A 20,586-nucleotide genomic window follows, 5' to 3' on the forward strand; every position below is an offset into this window, starting at 1 on the left:
CTCTGAAAGCACAACGACAAGCATGGACTCTGCCTGACAGTTTCTATCCATTTATCTTCTGTTTCAGGTCTCTCCTCACCTCTGAGAAATACAAAACCCTAATAAATCAAAATTCAGGAAAAATGGGACTGATCCTCTACATTTTTAAATGAAAGGTAAAGGAGTGTGGAATTTGAAGGAAAGGGTAGGAATGTTTCCATGTCCTTCTGATTATGGAGAAATTTCATTGACAGATCTTGAGTGTGGTGGAAAAATTATTAAGATTTGAGAGGTCTGACTAAGAAATTTATCCTTTCAAAAGGAACATTCCCTTCAACAAAAAGCTAGCAGTCTGTGTCTGTCTCCCAGTTCTGAGCTCAGACATCAGCGGGTGCACCCTGCACAGGCCCCAACACAGTGTTAGCACTGTGGCAGTTACTAAGGCACTTGAGAAGCCCATGCCTCCCAGGAGAGGGTACGTGGTTAGGTGTGCTTTGTTAACAAATGAATGATTGTCTGAAGCCCATTCTTCTCCAGAACACACAACTGGCTTTGTTAACAGCAGCCTGGTTTTGCTCACCTCTTCCCCATCTTCCAAGTAGTGTGTAAGTTTGGTCTCTGCAGCTGCCAGGCAGAGAGCAGGGGCAGAGGGTGATGCTGCCCAGGTGCACTCTCCCCACAGTCACGGTTAATAAAGCTGGTGCCTGACCTCTCTTACATCGCACTTGTGTCAGGAGAATTTTACATTTGCTTTTAAACAGGCAGCAGGACTAGATGGGTTATTTGGATCCAGTCAGAGCCTTTTCTGCAACTTCTTTTATTCTTCTGAACTTCTTTCATACAGCATCTTTTCTGCATTCCCCCATTTTGGCAAGATCATCACTCTTGAAACTCATAGTCCAAAGATAATGATGATAAAATTTCAGGATTACCTTTTGTCACCAGAAGATTATGAATATCAAAATGGGGAGGAACCTGAATGATAAAGTGGCATGATCGGAATCTACAGAATAAAATCTTGCCTCAGTGAAATACCTGTACACAGAACTTGTTAACAGAAAGCAAGCTTATAATAGTGAAGGGATTAACGACACGGACTCCCGATGGCTCTTGAACAGGAGACCTTTATTGCAACTTTTCTCCACTACATATACTTTCCTCATAGCCCCATACGCTGTTCATGCACCCGTATCTGTTATACAATTGGTCAGAGAGCCTTAGGCACGCGCCTCAAGACAGCCAGCAACTGGCCACTGCACAAAGCTCATCTTTAACACTGCAGCCAAGTTGTTTATCTCGACCTTGCTCAAGTTCTTGTTTCTACCACTTACTTCATTATCTCTAGTTCAGGGACGTGTCAAACAACGCAAGGCTACTTGCGAATTCCTTCCCCTCAATTCCCCCTTTTTTATTTTCAACCACCCGAATGCTTTTTATAGATTTTTCTATCAAGCACCGCAGACATTGCAATAAGCAAGGTACAATAAGCAATAGAGTGAAAATCACAAGCAGAATTACAATTGCCATCTTGACTAATTCCCTTAACCAACCCGTGATAACCTAGGTCACTTAACCACATATCAAGTCCTAATGAGCTTGTTTTTAACTTCCCTGTGGTAGTATGGTCCAATGATATCGGTCCACAGGCTCCTCCCTATCTTTGGCACCGAAAAGGCAAAATAAGGAGCGTCGTCAGGATGCAAAGGAATTGTGAAAAAACAATCTTTCAAGTCCATAACAATGATGTCCCAATTACAGGGTATTATTGTAGGTGAGGGTAATCCTGGCTGCAAGGACCCCATGTCCTCAATCACTGCATTAATTTCTTGCAAATCATGTAGTAGTCTCCATTTCTCACTCTTCTTCTTGATGACAAACACTGGTGAATTCCATGTGCTGTTTGTCGGAACATGTCCTTGTTGGAGTTGTTCTTGAAGCAATTCCTGCAGCACCGTGACCTTATCTCTTGTGAGTGGTCATTGATCCACCCATACAGGTGATTCCCTTTCCCATGTGAGACAGAGTGTCGGTCGCTCATCAATGACCGCTACCGAAAATTTTCAGGGGAGGGGATGGTGAATTTACATTGTCCCATCACATCTCGCCCCATCAGGCTGATGAGGATATTAGTAATGTACAGGCGTACTGTGCACGTAGTACCTTCTTGTTTTTTTATAGTAAGCATCGTGGCACTCTGAAAGGTGCTTGACATTCCTCCCACTCCAACCAATTCCCTGTGGGAGTTGTCATGGGTCAAGCAGAGGGCCAATCTTTAATGGCAATGACGGTAACGTCCGCTCCAGTGTCTACTAGCATCTTGCATCGACTGGAGTGTGGGTGCTCAGAGTTATTCCAAAGGGTAACAGTAAGCGTTGGCCGATGTTGGGCTGTGTCACGGCCCAAAATACCTTGGAGAATCCAGTTGATCTGAATCCTACTGCTCCCCTGATAGCATCCACAGCCTTTGGTACTACTGCTCAGAAAATAATCAGTTGAGCAGTTCTAGTTCCCTTTGGTATTGACAATGGTGGAGACGGTGTCCAAGCCATAGCTTGGATTTGTCCATTATAGTTGGCATCAATTATCCCTGGCAAAACAAACAATCCAGTCAAAGATGTACTTGATCGTCCTAGCAGCAATGCACTACAGCCATTCCCAATTGGTCCTTTGATGTTCAATGGAATTTTATGAACGTGAGCACCCCACAAGGTGGGGAGGTTACTGCGGAGACATCCACTCCGGCACTCCCTCTGGTTTTGGCAGAGAGGGTGTCCACGGTGGCGGCGGTGTCGGCGGGGGTGCAGATAGCGCTGGACCCTGCCTTAGCATTACGTTTGGAGCCCTCCCTTGTGGGAGGCTCCTCCTTTGACCGGGAGGCAGGGCTGCTGGTATCGTCGTGCGGCCCCGCCCCGCGCTCCTCTTCCTGTTTTCCTGCCGCGGCGACAGAGGCTGCCCTTCCGCGTTGTATTTAGAGCGGCAGTGGCTCGCCCCGTGGCGTCCTTTCCCACATCTGGGACATAAAGTGGGCGGAACTCCTGGCGAGCCGCCCCCTTGCCCACGCGGGGGGCATGCGGAAATTAGGTGGCTCGGGTTTCCACACAGATAGCATTATTTTCTGACCTTTGGGGTCCTGACTGATGGTTAGTGCCGCTGCAAAAGCAGATGCCAGCGATTCGGTATGGTGTTCGATAGAGCCCACTTGGTTACACGCCTCTATCATCTGAACTATTGTTGTATTCACAGGCAGAGCCTGTAGCACCTTTTTACAGTCGGTATTTGCGTTTTCTACTGCTAGCTTTTGTAGCAAGGCCTCTTTTGCTTCCCGATTGTCAATCTGCTTATCTAGTGCATCGCAAAGCCGGTCTATAAACTGCATGTATGGCTCAGAAACCCCTTGCTGGACCTTTGTAAAGGGCTGTGTGGGCTTTCCGGTCTCTGGGATTCTTAACATTGCCTGGAGGACTAGGGTTGCAGTTAGCAAGAGGATGTTTGGATCTAGATGCGCCTGAACACGTGGATCCCCTATCAGGTCTGCTTCTGTTCCAAGTCTCAGGTTTGCTTTCTCTGGTGGTATGCAGTCACTGCTTTTTATTTCACCCGCCTGCGTAGCATGAGCGGCCACTGTCTGTACCCTTTTTTTCCGCTTGCCATCATCTCAGTGTCTCAGTCACTAAGCACCAGGTTGTCATCACCTCAGCAGCTGTTGTAACTCCCCACAAGGCAGCATCCCATATAGTTGTCCCCACCTTTTCCGAAGTGTTTACATCAAACACCACTGGAACTGTTGACAGAGCCCCATTCTTTTGCAAGAACTTTAGCAATAGTTTCACTTTATATGGGTCATATTTCATTCTCTTTACCAGGAGTTGAGTCAATAACTTAACTATCGCCTCCTCCTTGGCTGATAGATTAGCTCCCGTAGTTAATGCCCCAGCTGCTCACCTGCCTCTTGACGTGAAGTCCCGGGATTAAAACTGCGGTCCCGCCACCAGCTTGAGTCGTTCGGCTGGGGTCCCTCCCGACGCTTCTCTCAGTGTTGCTCTCTCCCAATGACACCGGGGTCATCATTTGGAGGGATTAACGGCACGGACTCCTGATGGCTCTTGAACAGGAGACCTTCATTGCAATTTTTCTCCACTACATACACTTTCCTCATAGCCCCATACGCTGTTCATGTGCCCGTATCTGTTATACAATTGGTCAGAGAGCCTTAGGCACGCGCCTCAAGACAGCCAGCAACTGGCCCCTGCGCAAAGCTCATCTTTAACACTGCAGCCAAGTTGTTTATCTTGACCTTGCTCAAGTTCTTGTTTCTACCACTTACTTCATTATCTCTAGTTCAGGGACATGTCAAACAACGCAAGGCTACTTGCAAATTCCTTCCCCTCATAATAGGATACCAGAATTCAGTGAAAACTTTTCTGTCCAAAAATCCTAGACCAAATATATGAAGCATGCAGAAAAGCCAGTTGCGTACTGAAAGCAAATTTGGCTTTTAGAAATACTTTTTGCAAAACTGCAGTGCCTATGTATACCCAGTGGTTGTTCAGGAAAAAAAGAGGAAAACTGGGGACACCTAATCATCTGTCTACACCAAAATTAAATATATCAGTGACCTTGGTAGTGCTTAAATATGGCTAACTTGTTTATGCTGCATTATTTCAAACATTTTAGGGGAAAGCCGTTTTAAACTGGTTCCTTTAGACACTAGCATAAATCTGTTGAAGAAGGAAGTATGGTCTGTTTAAAGCACAGGACTCTGAGTCAGAGGATGTAGATTATGCACTCTGCACTTCTGACTACCAACAACGTGGCTTCTTCACACTAAATTGGGAAATAGTACTTAACTGGCCAGAGGTAACAAGGAGACAAGTCATTAAAGCTTATAATGATTGTAATAATCAGAACAAGAGCATTAGGGGACTACTGACAAGAAATCCATGGAAAAGAAGCAAATTACCTGTATGTTTGGAATTCTGGTAACTTACTCAGAAACAAAGTGAAATTTCTGTGCTGTGTTGGTGGATGGTTTAGGAATGCAAAATATCAGTGGTTAAATGTGTTAAGCAACATCATCTAAAGGTCACCGGGGCTCCAAAGTAAAACTATGATCTCATGGCTGCAATTTTTGCCCTTCCCTGTTCACACCCTTCCCGTGTTTCTGACTGTTTATACTGGGAAGTATTAATGGCCTCTGTCTCCCATGTATAGGCAGCTGTGCATCATGTAATGCTGTGTAGGTTAAATATACCCCATAAGGTGTTGATAAGGTGTTGATGCTGGAAACAGAGGGAGGCAAAAGCCCGTCTGACTCTATCTTCAGGCTGATCAGGATCTGAGCTTGTGAGGGTGGAGGTGTTCTCTGGGACTGGAAAATGCCGCCAGGGCAAGTCTGACACAGGCTCAGAGACTAAATGCTTAGAAGTGCATGCGGGGCAATAAAACCTGGGGGAAAAAAAGCAGTGAGGAAGTCACATTCCAAGATATGACTAAGGTGGGACAGCTTACTTTCTGTATTCATTGTATGATAACATTCCTTTTTTTTTTTTTTAATGTAAAATCAAGTTAACTACTATGTGTTTTGGATTCAGCTATGAGAAATTTATTGAAGCGTTTACTCTGTGTGGGGCACCAACACATATATATATAAATATACACCACATATAACATATGTTAACATACATACTGATTTTTTTTTTTGGTGAATGCAGTAAAGGTTTGCAGCAGAAGCAAGGTGGCAAAGTTGTAAATACCTGGCTCACCACTTGGGCCCATGCAAGCAGCAGCAGGAAGTTAACTCCATCTCCTCCTTCCCTGTGCCAGTGACCTGCAGCTCTGGATTGCGTACAGCAGCTGCTAATGCTGGAGGAGCTGCCCGTCCCAGTGGCAACAGCAGCAGCTAGGGCACACTTCCCAGGCTCTACCCTCTTCCTCTGACATTCATCAGATAACAAAGGAGGTTGCCTTCCTTTGCCTAGTTCATCTCCAAATAGGAAACAATCACTGACTTTATAGCAGAACTTGTGATCAGTTTGTAGCAAAATGTGAGATGCAGAGCAAAACCTTTAACCCCATTTAAAAAATACTTTTATCACTCCCTTTTATGGTATCATCACTCATGGCTTAAGCAGTAAGAAAACAGCAGACTCACAACTTTACCTGTCTGAAACAAGAAATGGGGAACAAGAAAAAAGAGCAAACATTCCTTTTCAGCCGTCATTCGAGCAAGCCTCATGGTCTGCCTGCCTTGCGTATTTGAGCCACACAGGGCTGATTCAGCAGAAAGTGAGCACAATGTGCATGACATATCCTCAGCCACAGAGACACGTGAAAATGCCCTTTAGCACCAGGAGAGAGATTTCACAGAACTGCTGACAGTTTGAGGTGGGAAGGGGCTTCTGGAGGCCACCCGGTCCAAGCTCCCTGCTCAAGCAGGGACACCTGGAGCTGCTTGCCCAGGACCATGTCCAAGAGGCTTTTGAAGATCTTCAAGGAAGAGGCTCCACAACCTCTCTGGGCAGCCTGTGCCAATGCTCTGTCACCTGCACAGAGTAAAAGTGTTTCCTGATGTTCAGAGGAACCTTCTTTGTTCCAGTTTGTGCCCATTGCCTCTTGTCCTGGCACTAGGCACCACTGACAAGAGCCTGGCTCCATCCTCTTTGCACCCTCCTTTCAAGTATTTACAGATATTGATGAGATCCCCTTGGAGGTATTTATAGACATGTATGAGAGCCCCCTGAGCCTCCTTTCCCCCAGGCAGAGCAGCCCCCTTCTCTCAGCCTCCCCTCACAGCAGAGGTGCTCCCGTCCCTTCCCCACCTCCACCACCCTTTTGACAAGTGCTTCCAACGCCCTTTGATGAATTATTTTTTTTTTTAATGAGTGATCCCACGACCCTTTTGGAGCGATTCCAGCACTCCCTACAGAGAACCAATGTGTTAATTTATTTAAAAAGACAGTTTTCAGCGCGAGTTGTCCACAGGACCCTATCCCGCCCCTCATCGCAGAGGCGGCTGGTACCGCGGGGGCGGGGAAGATACGCGGGGCGAGGGGGGGAGGGAAAAGGGCTGCGTACGTGCGTGCGTGCCCACGCTGCGTAGGGAGCGCGCGCGGCGATCCCGGAAGTGCGGGACGGCGCAGCAGCGGCAGCAGCAGCCGCCCTGGGCCGCGCTCCGCTCCCCTCCCCTCAGCTCCCCCCCCCGCCTCCCCGAGCCACCCGGCCATGACGAACTTCATCTCGGTGCAGCTGAAGAAGGCCTCGGAGGTGGACTTGGCCAAGCCGCTGTGCAAGTTCATCCAGCAGAGCTACCCGGGCGGCGACGCCCAGGCCGAGCACTGCCGTGCCGCCGAGGAGCTCAGTAAGCTCCGCAAGAGCGCGCTGGGCCGCCCGCTCGACAAGCACGATGCCTGCCTCGACACCCTCCTCAGGTACGGCACGGCACGACCCGCCTCGGCGAGGCCGCCCGCGGGCCTCGGGACCAGGCTGGGAGAGTGGGAGGGATGGGGGAGGAGGAGGAAGCGGAGGAAGAAGAAGAGGAGGGGGAGGAGGAAGAGGAGGCTGCCACACCGACTTCCCCTTTCGAGTGCTTCCGGCGTACCGGTGACCCTTGGTTCTATGTAGAAGCCGCTCTTCTTTCAGTCCCCCCTGCCGTCACGCCTTCTTTCGGTGTGCACCGGCAGTGTGATGTTTTTGCGAGGTCACGTTGGTATTTTCCGCCAAACTTTGCCTGGTGAAGGGAGGCTGGGTGGTGCCTCCCTCCTGCAGGGACTGCCAGAGGCTAGGTGAGCAGAAGGTGAGGCTGAGCCTTCTGCTTGTTGAACTGTGCCAAGGCTGCTGCTGTGGGACTAACTGCCCCGTTATCTACAAAACCATTCCTTCTTTCCCGTCTCTGGAACATTAACGGTTTGTAGCTTTGATTTACTGTGTTAATCCTGTTCTTTTTCTCTGTGCAGGAAACATTTCAAGCCCATCATAGCTCAAATCACTGAAATCACTGTGATTAACCTAGTGAATGAACCACCAGTACAGACTTCACTTTGCAAAGTTAGAATCAAAGATTTGCAGTACCAAAATAAGAGTTTTTACAAGGTGGCATTAAGGTTTTTTTTTTTTTTTTCAGAAAAATAAAAGTAGATGGATTTCTTAGGGTGGAGAGAAATGCCAACCATAAGCTTGACACGCTTCTGTAACATCACGAACAAGTACAAACACGTTTGATGTTTGCCACTAGAATTTGATTAATAATTATTTTAAAGTTAGGAGGAATGGAGAAGAAATCAGTGACGCTGAAGAAAAGACTTGTAATACACGTTACTCCTTTTTATTTTTTGAGGGCTTATCAAGCCCTCACTGGGTGTTTGGACTATAAAAGCTGTGACTGTGCTGATCATGTTTTACAGTATCTCTGTAGTTTCCTGTTCTATTCCTGTTTATTACTGTGCATGCTTTTGAAGGTATTACTGTGTATGCATTGTGAAGGTCAGGGAAATAATGAGAATCTATGAGCTGAAAGATTGATTCAGCCAGCCATGTTGGAAGGCTTAATTTTATCTTCTCTTGAATGCTGGAATTGAGCTCCCTTTCCTGATGATGCCAATCAGGTTTATGATTAGTTTCTAGCAGTAATCCTTGTTTGGCCCACCTAATTCATATGATCTCACAATAACAACTTTATACAGCTGAAAGGAGAAAGCCCTGCCCAGTCTCTTCAGTTTTGGTCCTCTTAGTCCATTTCTGAAAACCAAAAGATGTATGTGGCTTTCTAATGTCAGTGAGTTCAGTGTGAGGTCAGATCAACATCAGAGCAGGAGGAAAAGAGGGTCGAAGGAGCGTGGCTGAAAGCGTGTCACAAAGCTGAGTGGGACCTCCCTCTTTTGGTGTCAGTAGGTCATTAAAGTAATTCAGGTCATAGTATGCAACTTCACTGTAGGTTTTCTCTCTAAATAATGAAGGGAAACTGCTTGCAATGGTGTAAGTAACCACTTTTCAAGTCAGTTCCATATGCAGAGAGACCTGTACTCTCTGCAGGTGGCTTCGACTTGCCCAGGTGCTGTTGGCAGTAGTCAGAAGTTGAATGTGGCCTCTCACTGGTGCCACAGGTGGAAAAGGCCATGGCTGCTGCTTCACACAGAAAGCATAAAACACCTGCATTTAAAATGATGTGGTTTGAGATTCACTTCCACTGTAGAGGGAACAGATACAGTGGTCTGAACTTAGTCATTAATTCTCATTTTACAGTTAAATATCCTTTTTTACTTCAGTCTCATTCATGGGAACAATAGAATAGGCATAAAATGTACTTAAGTGAGGGAGAAAACTATCAGATAGGTTTTCATTTCTCTCTAATGAAAAGTTATGGTTTGTCCCTGTCCGACTGTTTATATTAATTACAGTTGTTGGAAAATAAATTCTTATTCTGTAAAAATACTCTGATTACGTTCTCTGTTCATGTTCTGTAAAGCGAGGGCACCTGCTGACAAGTTTGAATAGTATCCAGCTGAGCTTGTGACTGCAGTAGCACAAGCTTCAGATTGCCTTGTGGTTCCTCTGAAAATTCATTTCCCTTTCCAACTTTCAGTATTTTCCTATTGCTATTTGGGTTGTACTAAGTCTTGTGTTTCGCTAACAACTTTAGCAAGATTTGTGTTTAAGTTGGATTTTTACACTTGGTATATTTAAATCTGGTTTGTTAATGAAGTAAGGTTGGAAGAGTTGATTTAAAATGTGGATACTCTTTGCGTACATTTACTACTTTGTGGCTTTTTATAGACCATAATACCTAGTGGAGCACAGTAGACTACTTAACTGTTAAGAAAAGAGGGCTTAATCTTCTGCTAATTAGTCTAGGGATGCCCACTGTTTTGCAGTCTTTTAGAAGTCTTGCTTTGATGAGTAGTTACTGCAGAACTTTTAGGGAAGAAAAGTACTCAGTTGCAACTCCACTATCTAGGCAAACACCGAGCAGTAAAACTTCGAATGTGTGAGACAGGCTGTTGTTTGGCTGATCAGTGCAAATGCTTCTTGGAGAAGTACTTGAGATACCCTGACAGAAGGGGGAAAATGTAATTCGGGAAAAAAACCCTGCTCGCTTCCAAGCTTTTTTTGTTTTGTGAGAATTTGTCTGCTCTGAAGGTGACTAGGTAAGCTTGGTACACGTTTCTCCTTAAATTCTGTCATACTAAATTTGTTTTAGTGTTTTTTTTTTTTTCCCCTTAGCCTAATTATAGCTTCAAGGGATTTCTTGCTTCCTCCCCTAATACTGAAAATAACCAGGACTCCATTTCCCTCTTCTGGAGTGGTGCTGTGGTGGTATGAGTTTAATTGGTCTAATAAGAAGTGTGTGGCTTTATTTTGAGTGGTCAAATTCTCTGGGGGCTGAAATTCGCAGCTCTGGTTCCCAGCTACAAGTTCAGGACTTCAGTTCTTATCTAGGAGAGTGAAGACAGATCTTGGTCTCTCTTATCTTCTTTTGAAGCTTTTTTTTTCTTTGTGATTCTTTAAAGGAGGAAGAGGATTTCAGGCTCTTAATGCATGAAGCATATACTTCAATGAAATTCTAGTTTAGACCTTGACTTCCAACTCATTTGGCTGCTGTAACTCATTTTTGTCAGCATTTGGGAGCATGTAATGCCTGTTTTAGTGAAAGAGTTCTTAGTTAAAGAACCAGATCTGTGTTGCTGTCGTCTGTTCTCCTTTTTGTTGCTGTAGTTGGAACTCAGGCAGTTGATACGTTTGTGTGACTTTGCTTAGTTCACCACGTTAGCAGAGCCAAACACACAATGCTCGTATTGTGCAGCAACTTCTGTTCTTTGTGTCTTGATACTTCGAAATTACTGTAAATCTTAAGTAACACCTTTGTTACTGACTCATGCAGCAGATGTGGCCTTTCCTTTAATATTTTTGTCTTTGCTAGCTTTGTTTTTATGGTTAATATGTGAGTTTACCATTATATTAACGTTTACTTACTGCTAAAGGACAGTGAATGACTTTAATTGATTTTTTTGGTCTAAAGAATTTTAAAGAAATCTTAGTCTTGAATGGAATTTCAGGTTCTTTAGTATAAAGAAACATTGTATACTTGAAATAATAAAGAAAATTGTAATCTAGGAAGTTCTGTGTTCTTTTAAACAAAAATCTCCATGTTGTTGGCATTCATAGGTAGTAAATGGGGCAGTGTGCATTGGTAGGAACATGTACCTGTTTATTTTCTTCGGGGTCCTGCCGCCATACAAAGCATAGTCTGTTGGCAACACACTGACTTCCCAAGGCCATTTAGCAAGCTTTGCATCTTGATGTTGCCCTAATGGCAGTTGGGGACAGGGTAATTGTGGAATGTGGAAGGACAGCTTGGCTTTGTTGGCGTCTTCTGGTTGGCAAATTAAATTGGGTAACAGGAGGAGATTAAATAGGAAGTCCCATTTTCTGTGTAATACTAAATGGAAAAGACTGTCTAGACAGCAGACAATGAAGAAGGTGTTCAAGTACATAAGTTGAAGTGGTATTCTGCGCTGGTATTTACTGAAGTGATAGTTAGTACTGTTTGTGTTAGTTTATATCAGTGAAATTTATTAGGAACTCTGTGTGTGTGGAGGGGTCGTGTGACAAATCAGACCAAACTTAAACTGATGAGAGCATAACAATGCAAAATTGAACTTGACCTAAAAAAGGGAGGCAGTTTTGTATGACTTTTGTATATCAGGCCTGGGGTGTAAGGTCACTTAAAGAAAATTGTACTTGTTAGTATTTAAAATGTAGTAGTTAAATGTGCTTTCAAAGTATGACCATCTAATGAAAGATGAAGAAAACAGACAAAAATAAAAATCGTTTTACTAAAAAAAATAAGCAGATGTTTTTGAAAACAGTACCTTTCATGTGCTAACTTCATAAGTAATTATCTTAGTTCTTACCTTTAACCAGGTCACATAGTATAAATTTATCAGACTTACTGCCACTATTTTAGTTCTTTTGGGAAAACACCTTTGATTTATAGAGTAGGAGTAGGTGTCTCAGTGAGGCATATTTGAAGTCTTACTTCATAATGGCTGCCCTTGTAGTAGCAATCTCATTGCTGCAGTGTGTGATAAGGTAGAATAGAGTTTTATAGATTTGTGTAGACAACAGAAAAATTGCCACAAGCTTTAAAATCCATGTTAAGTGTCTTTAAAAAGCCTTAAATTGCAGTGCTTCATCTGAAGCCATAAACCTGTACATCTTCAGATGTAATTTACTGAAGAAAATGCTAACACTATTTTTATTGTATATTAAAAATGCTTCCTGAATTTTTAAACGAACATTCCTTGCATGTGGGACTTGTACATCTGCTTCATGTTTATCAACAGCGGCTAATATTTAATAAAGTAATCTGAGGAAACAGGAACAATGTTAACTGTTTCACAGGTTGTGAAACTTGCTGCTACTAGGTGTCTTGGATATTGGGAATATTAAATCTTTTTTAAAGAAACAGAACTTGACCAATGGCCATACAGCCAACATTACGTATGGCAGTTGTTGCAGGGGGCATATAGAAAACAGGCTTCATATGTTAAGTGTTTTCATTTGGCAGTTTAGTGGGTGTTGTTCTGCATGTAGCCTATCATGTTTAATAAGTGGTGTAGGTCTAGTGTATAACGTGGGAGAACTTTGAACTGCTAATTATTGCTTGGATTGATTGTGTGGGGGACTGTGCTGTACTTGCTCTCTTTCTGACACTCTTTCCTAAACATCTTACACCCAGTAGACAAAATACGGGTGCAGGGAAACTTCTGGTTTTAATTCAGTGATTGCTATAATATGCTGTAATGCAAACTAAACTTGGAACTTGAAAGATTTTATCAAGGATTAAGCTCTTCAATTGATATGTTGCAAGGCAAATGTCATCTATTTCAAATACATTGAACTTTAAACAGGTGTCAAATTGTAGGAGACTAGGTTATAATATTCAGATCAAGGGACCATAGAGTAGCCTGTTAAATGTACTTTAGACATTAAGTCATGCTCCAAAGATGATGTACTCCTCTATGTTTAGGTATGCAGGGACTCCTTTCCATAACATTTTTCTCACCTATTGTTCATCAGAAGGTGACAGCTTATTCTGTTACACTCTTCTTCTACTTTGGATTGTGACAGGGTTCCCACATTATCATTCCCTTTGAACTTTTTCATCTACTGAAAAGATCCCTCTAGACAGGATTTGTCTGTCCTGCAGATCCTTCATAGCTATGAGTGAACCCCATAATTGGTGGTGGTGGGGAGGTTGTTGTACCCTCTTCTTTACTTGCCAGCGTAAGAAACAAAACTCTTAATTTGATTTAGCTCATGGATCTCTTCCTTTTTTTGTAGATATTATGATCAGCTGTGTTCAATTGAACCAAAGTTTCCGTTCTCTGAAAATCAGGTAAGATGATGTGTCAAACCATTAAACTGAATTGTGATCATGGCAACTAGGATATGACTGCCAAGCCTGTACCTAATCCACAAAACAGTACTTCTCTCAGGCAAGACATTTAAACTATGAGCCTTATTTTCCCAACCTCTGTTGATTTTCAGTCTGTACTCACAAATAGTCTACACTGAAATTTCACCTCTAGTGGCCAGGATTGCCTTCATATTAAAGATTCAGAAAAGTTCTGCTGTTGGCTGGTGGTTATTGTGGTCTAAATTAGATAGTGTGCTTTGCCATAATATTCTTCTTCAACTCCTTTCCTTTTCCCAAGAAGTCTATTTCAGGCTATGTTATAAATGCTTTTTTAAAAACGTAATTTATATGGGAAAAGCTTTAGTTAGTAATGGATGGAATATGATGTTTGTTTTTTGAGGTAGAACAGATGTTTCATTCATAGCAATAACAGTAAACCCACTGGTTTACTACTATTTTTCTGCCTCTGCATCTATAAATTACGTAGTTCCTCTATAGCTGTGTTAGAGGAAGAAAAAAAAATTAACACATTTCTTTAGAATTCTATGGTTTTGAGGATGAATTCAGCTTAAGAAAACTTCTTTCCTCAAGTGGAGACTGAAATAGATCTTTAGGCTCCTATATTTTTTTTTTGGGGGGGGTGGGGGGTGGGTGGCGGGGGGAGATGTAGATTTTCTTTGGAGGCATTTACAAGTAGGACAGAATTTCAGTTTCTTTGGCAGATGATATTTGAATGGCAAGGTTATAATTTAAACATTTCTTTCAGATTTAGGGGATTACAAGGGGGTGGTTTTGATGCAATTCAAACTGATTTGAGTCTTCTGTGTAGCTGCCTTCACTTGTTTGTGAAGTAAAGCCCACCTACACTTTGGTTTTAATGTGCAAATGTTTTGATGTGGTGCTCTGCTAACTCTGGGAGGTGGAGAACTGGGAAACTTCAGGAACAAGATTTGCAGATCTGTAAACTGTTCTATCAAATTGAAGTAGTCAGTGGAAGCAGGAATGAACAGTTGGGACCAGAAATTCCTGAACCGGCATTTCTTCTGGAGGAAAATATTACTGAACAGTACTGTGTGTTCTCAAGTTATTCTCCGAGGGCATTTTAAAATGAGGGATTTTGTTATCTTTCCTGGGCTGATACCTGTGGCCTACAATCAATTTTATCAGCTGAATCAAATTGCGGAACTTCAAAGCAGGTTCTGTGAAGTATTTGCATTGTCTATGGAATGTATGCTAGAAGTGTAATATAAAACACTTTTTACCTGCTTTCTCTTCCCTGAGTGCATTTCCTGGCAATGCTGCTATTGAATTCACTCTTAATATCATGTTATAAATATTGTATTAAAAAGAAGTTCCGAATATGCTAGTACCCAACTGCCTGGTTGGGTAGTTTCCTTTAACTGTGACCACCATACCTGTCTGTCAGACTTCATGTGAGAAGAATATCTTAGTTTGGAAATAAATTTGTCTGTCACTCAGAGGAGGAATGGAGCTGAAGGTCTATTTTGAGAATTTATCTTGCTTGCTTTAAAAAAAGATTTGAAAAAAACTAACAGGAAGGAAAAAATATAATAATTTTTTTAAGTAACTCTTGATGATTTTCTGACACTTCCAGTGTTTGTAATGTCACAGGTGAATTAAATGTTTTATATTGTTAGAATTAAAAAAGATAAGTATGTAAATTTGGGATATTTTCTGAAGACTCCATTGTTTATTTTAGAAATAAAGATGTTTTTCACAACTTTCAGGTCTGTGTAACGTTTACGTGGAAAGATGCTTTTGATAAAGGATCGCTTTTTGGAGGCTCTGTCAAACTGGGTATGTAATCACACTGAGAATGCAAGAGTTAATGATAAAATTTGAGAGTGTTTTTTTATAGCTGAAAGGTTAACAGTCTTTCTAGTATTATCAGTATAACTTTCCACGAGTCCAGCTACGTTACTAAGAGATAAATCACTTCTGTTCCTTGCACACCCCCAGCTGACTTTAGTGAAAACGATTCAAGATGACATTAAGTTTCAAAGGTAGGCTTTTGGTAAGCCATCTTTTAATTGCTTTATATGAGTCAGATCCTCTTGAAAAGTGCAATCTTTAAGAGAAGCAAGTCCCCTGCAGAAGAAGAGCATTTATCTGGCTTCAGTAACATAATTGGATGTCACATGATCTTCAAGAGACTAGAAGGACCTGCCTGCCAATGCACTGAAATGATTCTTCTATTAATTTATAAAATGTTTTCAAACAGATTTGAACACTTAAAAAAATAAATTATATTTGTTTTCTGCAAATGTAAGGAGTTTGTCTGTTTCATTTTACTTGCATAGGGACAATTCTGCACTGCAATTTTTGGGTCATAAAATGGATTTGGAACACTTGCCAATGCAGAAACGAAGACTAAATGCTTTTGAATTAAGTGTAAAGCTGCCCAGCTGTCATAATTCTCTGATGTTTCTATTTATACCTAAGTGTTCATCATGGCTGATGTTGCAAGATGACCATTGCAATTTTGAAGCTGTAGACAAAGCCTGAAAAATCTGTTGCAATACTTCTTTTTTAAAAAAAAATTTTTTTTTGTATCCTGCATATAGTTTTCTGTTAGCAACTACTGAAAATCTATGCAACTGCCGTGTTCTGAATACAGGTGCTACAGCCATTCTTGGGTGAACTGTATGCAGAACAATATACCACATCCCTATATGTAAGCAAATGCTGCATGTATTTCCTTGCTCTATTTTCTTAACTCTTCCAGAAGGTTCTTCTGGATAATCATAAAATGGTTTGGGTTGGAAGGGACCTTAAAGCCCATCCAGCCCATCACAAATGCTGTGACTGCTTGAAAAGTGACCCAGTTCACATCATGGCATGTAATCTGAAATATGTTGGCTTAAGTTAATAGGTAGAACCATAAACAGATGAGTCTGAGGAAAAGCAATATTGCTAAACAGCTGTTCTCACTGTAGTAAATCACACTTGAAAAGCAGTCCAAAGTATAAAATAATTCTAGAAATAAAGTATTTTTGCACTTCAGAAACTTGAAATAATATTTTTTGTTTTAGTCTTTTGAACGATGTGTAACCTCTACAAGATGTTTTTTTCAGAAAAAAATTGGAAAACACACTTCAAAAGAGATTTTCAGATTATTTCATGTACTGTGTAGATCTTTATACTATGGTCTTTATAGTTCCTCACTTAGAAACATTTAGTGGAAGTATTAAACAAGGCTCTGTTCAGCCTTCAGACTAAAGAGGACTTCAACTTTAAAACTTCATTATGATTTGCTTTATTTTTTGGTTTGAAACTGTGGTTTCCTCTGCAGGACGCTAAAGTACTGAGGATTATTTTCTTAACAGTGTGGGTAACTGTCTCTCTTGATTGCAGCTCTGGCGAGTTTGGGGTATGAGAAGACTTGTGTTTTGTTCAACTGTGGAGCATTGGCAAGCCAGATTGCAGCAGAACAGAATCTAGATAATGATGAGGGACTGAAAGCTGCAGCCAAACACTATCAGGTACAGAGGACCCCTGCTTATGCTTTTGAATTCTATTATTAATCTTAGAACATCAATTTTATAGCTGCATGTGTTTTTTTTTCCCTTACCTACAAAGGTAGGTTGACTAATTGCCTGGTGTTGGCTTGTGCATATTTGCTAGTTTTGAAGGATTTAATTGCATATTAGCTCCCCTCTGCCCCTTCCCCCCAGGAGTGTTGGTAACTAACAACCTTCAGCTTAAGATTTGGTGACTGGCTAATATTCTTAACAAGTTCTACAGCAATAATCTCTTGTATTCTTCTTGGTAAAATGCAATACGTTTTTCCCGTTCTTATGCGATTAGCCGTAGCCAGAATGCTTTTACTTGTAGTCTGTCTTGATAAATGTGTCAATGCAAGTTAACTTCAAGAACAAGAAATTGCAAGGGTTTTTTTTGGTAGCTAAACAGTAAACGGGATACCGAACAAGTTCTATTTTTTGAAATTATTTTATGTATTATATTTGCAAAGGTAAAAATCTGTTTGAGAATGTGAAGGATAATATATTGTTTTCTTTTGTTTAGTTTGCAAGTGGTGCTTTCCAACACATTAAAGACACTGTTCTGTCAACATTGAATCGAGAACCTACAGTGGACATCTCTCCAGACACAGTTGGAACTCTCAGTCTTATTATGTTGGCTCAAGCCCAAGAAGTGTTTTTTTTGAAAGCAACAAGAGGTATACTTTAATGGTTGGGTTAAATATTTAAGTGCTCATTGCAACTTCCATAAAAATTTAAAAGCATATTATGTTACTAAGAGCTGGTAAATGGCCTTTCAAATGTTTTTATTTTTCCCATTACGTATTTCCACACCATGCCCACCTGCAAATGCAGGTCATTAAACAAACTACAGATGTCATTTTAGAATTTGTCTAAGGTTCATTTGACAGTGCATTTGTTCCATTTGTTTTTCCTTTCTTCTTGTGTTCAAAACAATTAGCCTTGCTTTAGAAAGGATTTTGTTGGTTTACATATTTTTCCTTGTTGAAAACTAAAATCATCTAAAAGAACCAAGAGTACTAGAAATAGTGCACAGGAGCTTTACCACTACTCCCCTCCTATACATGGGGAATGATTTCATGAGAACTTAGAGAAATGACTGTACAGGGAAGCAAAGGACATTTCCTAGGAGTTTAGTGGAATTAAATTGTTCCATTGCCCCTCATTTTTAAGAGGGGAACTCTTTGACCTTGTTTAAATTTGAGAATGCCCAGTTTGTCTCTGAAAGTGAAATTCTGAAGGCAGAACAAAAATTATGTCCCTAACCGTTAAAGGCTGATTATGAAATACTCATTCAGCAGCAGCATATTTTCATGCAGTTATTGAAGAACATATGCTTCCAGGAACTTTCCTGTGGAACAGGACCATCTTCAGTACTAGATTTTCTTGCTTTTCTGCTCCTCTCTCTTGCAACAAGCTGTACATCTAGAACTTAAAGGTATCCAAAAGTAAAACTAAGGACCTAAAGGTCAGATGTGATGCTCACACCCCCTACCCCTGCTCTCCACCCTATTGTTTGCAGTACAGTGGAGGAAGGCGATGTTTCTTATCTTGTATGCTTCTTCACAGGGAAGATTTCTCAAAAGCCTCATAGCCATACTGCCTTAATCTTAAAAGAATCTTAACCAGAAATGAATGTCCTTCAACTAAATGATAAACCATGATTATGTTCTTTGTTAGGCTGTTTAGCAGTATTTTGGTCTCTGGATATTTGGACATTGCTTTTACATAAGTCCACAACTTGGTCTCAAAACTCAAATTCAGTTTCTTGCTGCACTGATGATTTGCATTACATGCAATTTTTGTTTTTTGTCTAGCATGAGACAGTCTGTTTAGCAGCCTTACCCAGCTGATCTTGTTGGTTCTGATGGAACTGAGTTTATTCACAAATTGAAAGCAAAATTGTTTGACAAAAAACAAATTGGTCTGCAAAGTCAAACTTCATTGCAGAACTACAGATTAGTTCCAGAGTTTCTGAAGAACTTAATGTTTTAAGTGTCTTGAAGTCTGAATGTTTGCTCTTCCATCTCTAGGCTTGCATAGCAGCTTTGATATTTTAAGGATATGTGAGTGAAAACAAAAGCCTCTAATGGTGAAGGATCTATTCCAAACTGTTTACATGGACAAATGAATCTCTAATGTTTCTGTTGTTAATGTGGCTAATGTACTAATATTTTTTTCTGTTTAAGCTGAGGCTCTGTGAAAGAATATGTAACTAGCACACACACACACACTAGATGGGGCTACAAGGATGTTCTATTTAGGTGTTTTGTTTTTATTAAATATTTAGTGTACTGGAGAGAAACACTTTAACAAAAAAGTTAGTTGCCAATTCCTTTCTCTCCATATGTCTGAATCGTGTTCCACGGTGAAAAGATCTGTTTGGCATATCTTAAGTACATTTCTGTCATAGAACATAGATACATCATAGCTCATATCTGCAGTGTTGTAGATGTGTGCGTGGGCTGGAATGAGCAGCCCACTTGGGATTTGATTTTAGTGAGTAAGTATGCCCTTCAGGCTTCTTAATCCCCCCTCCCATACATCCTACTAATGCCTATCAGTCTGGCAGTATATAAAAATCACCTGAATCAGTGAATGCTTGTTTGTAAGAGCAGCTATTTAGATGGCCAACACTTGCATTGATTGCCTGCCTTGTCTGTGGAGGCTGAATTGCTAGTGTAGGCCAGAGGCCATTATGAAAGGAGATGAAAATAGATAGTGTGTTCCCATTTTAACAGTTCTAGTTTTAGGAACAGGGTGAGAACAAGAGGCAGGGAATGCTGCTGAGGATGTGGCTCTACTGTGAAGCAGTGGGCGCCAGTTGGAGGAACTGTGGTTACTGATGTTTAAGAATGCTTTCTATATTTGCTGTAAGTTGACCTCAGTATGGGCTGCTATGGAAAGAACCGGTCTCTTCTCTTCTGCCGCATTTCAAGTTTTTGAGTCTTGATATTGAGTTTGATTAGGGAACAGATCCTGCTGAAAATTGAATATATTTTTGCTGGCTATATTTTGGCTAAATTCTTTGTGAGTGACCGCACAAAGGCATGTGCTGGCACAAGGAAAGGTCTGAGAAGGAGCTGCCAAAGCCAGAATGGAACTGTGCATGTTACTGGCAGCCTGCCCTTGGTACAAGGTGAGGCATCACTCTTAATCCTGCATAAATGCTAGCAGCTACTGAAAGATTTCTCTTAGGACTGATTGAACTTGCAGCTTCATGACTGAAGTGAAAAAATCTGGAAGCTGCAGCTGGATATTGAGAGAAGAACGGGATCCCACCCTTGTAAAATTATACCCTTGCAATACAGTTGCTGCTTAAAAATAAACAGGTAAATTATGTCATCTTCAAAAACTGATGATAATCGTAATCGTTCTTTGTTTTTTCTTCTCCAACCCCAGATAAAATGAAAGACGGTATCATAGCTAAACTAGCTAATCAAGCTGCAGATTATTATGGCGATGCTTACAAACAATGTCAATATAAAGATACTCTGCCCAAGGTTAGTAACCCTCATAGAAATAACATGGGATCTGCTGTTGTTCACAACATGCTTGATGAAGAACACGTAAAATGTTATCCTCAAGAAAAGTTGACCGTCGTTGCTACATTTATGTTGTATTTGAACCTGTACCTTAAAAAACAGTGAAGAATCTAGGAGGAAAAAT

At 41.3% G+C, this 20,586-nt stretch overlaps 1 protein-coding gene and 1 long non-coding RNA gene across 3 annotated transcripts in view; one reads left to right on the forward strand and one right to left on the reverse strand.

Moving 5' to 3' along the window:
* Positions 1–1,083: 1,083 nt before the first annotated feature.
* LOC310895847 lies at positions 1,084–6,947 on the reverse strand. Its single transcript, XR_014580992.1, has 2 exons — positions 3,922–6,947; positions 1,084–2,566 (listed from the first exon to the last, which is right to left on the reverse strand). It is a non-coding gene; the product is annotated as an uncharacterized lncRNA (long non-coding RNA).
* A 132-nt stretch (positions 6,948–7,079) lies between these two features.
* The window catches only part of PDCD6IP (programmed cell death 6 interacting protein), a 29,308-nt gene continuing 15,801 nt past the window's right edge, over positions 7,080–20,586 (forward strand). Inside the window, exons 1-6 of one of the 2 annotated variants that reach the window (XM_083827545.1) lie at positions 7,080–7,406; positions 13,318–13,372; positions 15,142–15,211; positions 16,769–16,896; positions 17,441–17,594; positions 20,320–20,420. In XM_083827545.1, the coding sequence (XP_083683671.1) occupies positions 7,201–7,406; positions 13,318–13,372; positions 15,142–15,211; positions 16,769–16,896; positions 17,441–17,594; positions 20,320–20,420 (714 nt within the window). In that variant the 5' untranslated portion in view covers positions 7,080–7,200. The remainder of the gene's footprint in view (positions 7,407–13,317; positions 13,373–15,141; positions 15,212–16,768; positions 16,897–17,440; positions 17,595–20,319; positions 20,421–20,586) is intronic. The other variant, XM_083827544.1, reaches the window with a different exon arrangement.

Source organism: Anser anser, assembly GCF_964211835.1.
Source record: "Anser anser genome assembly, chromosome: 2".
Taxonomy (NCBI): Eukaryota; Metazoa; Chordata; class Aves; order Anseriformes; family Anatidae; genus Anser; species Anser anser.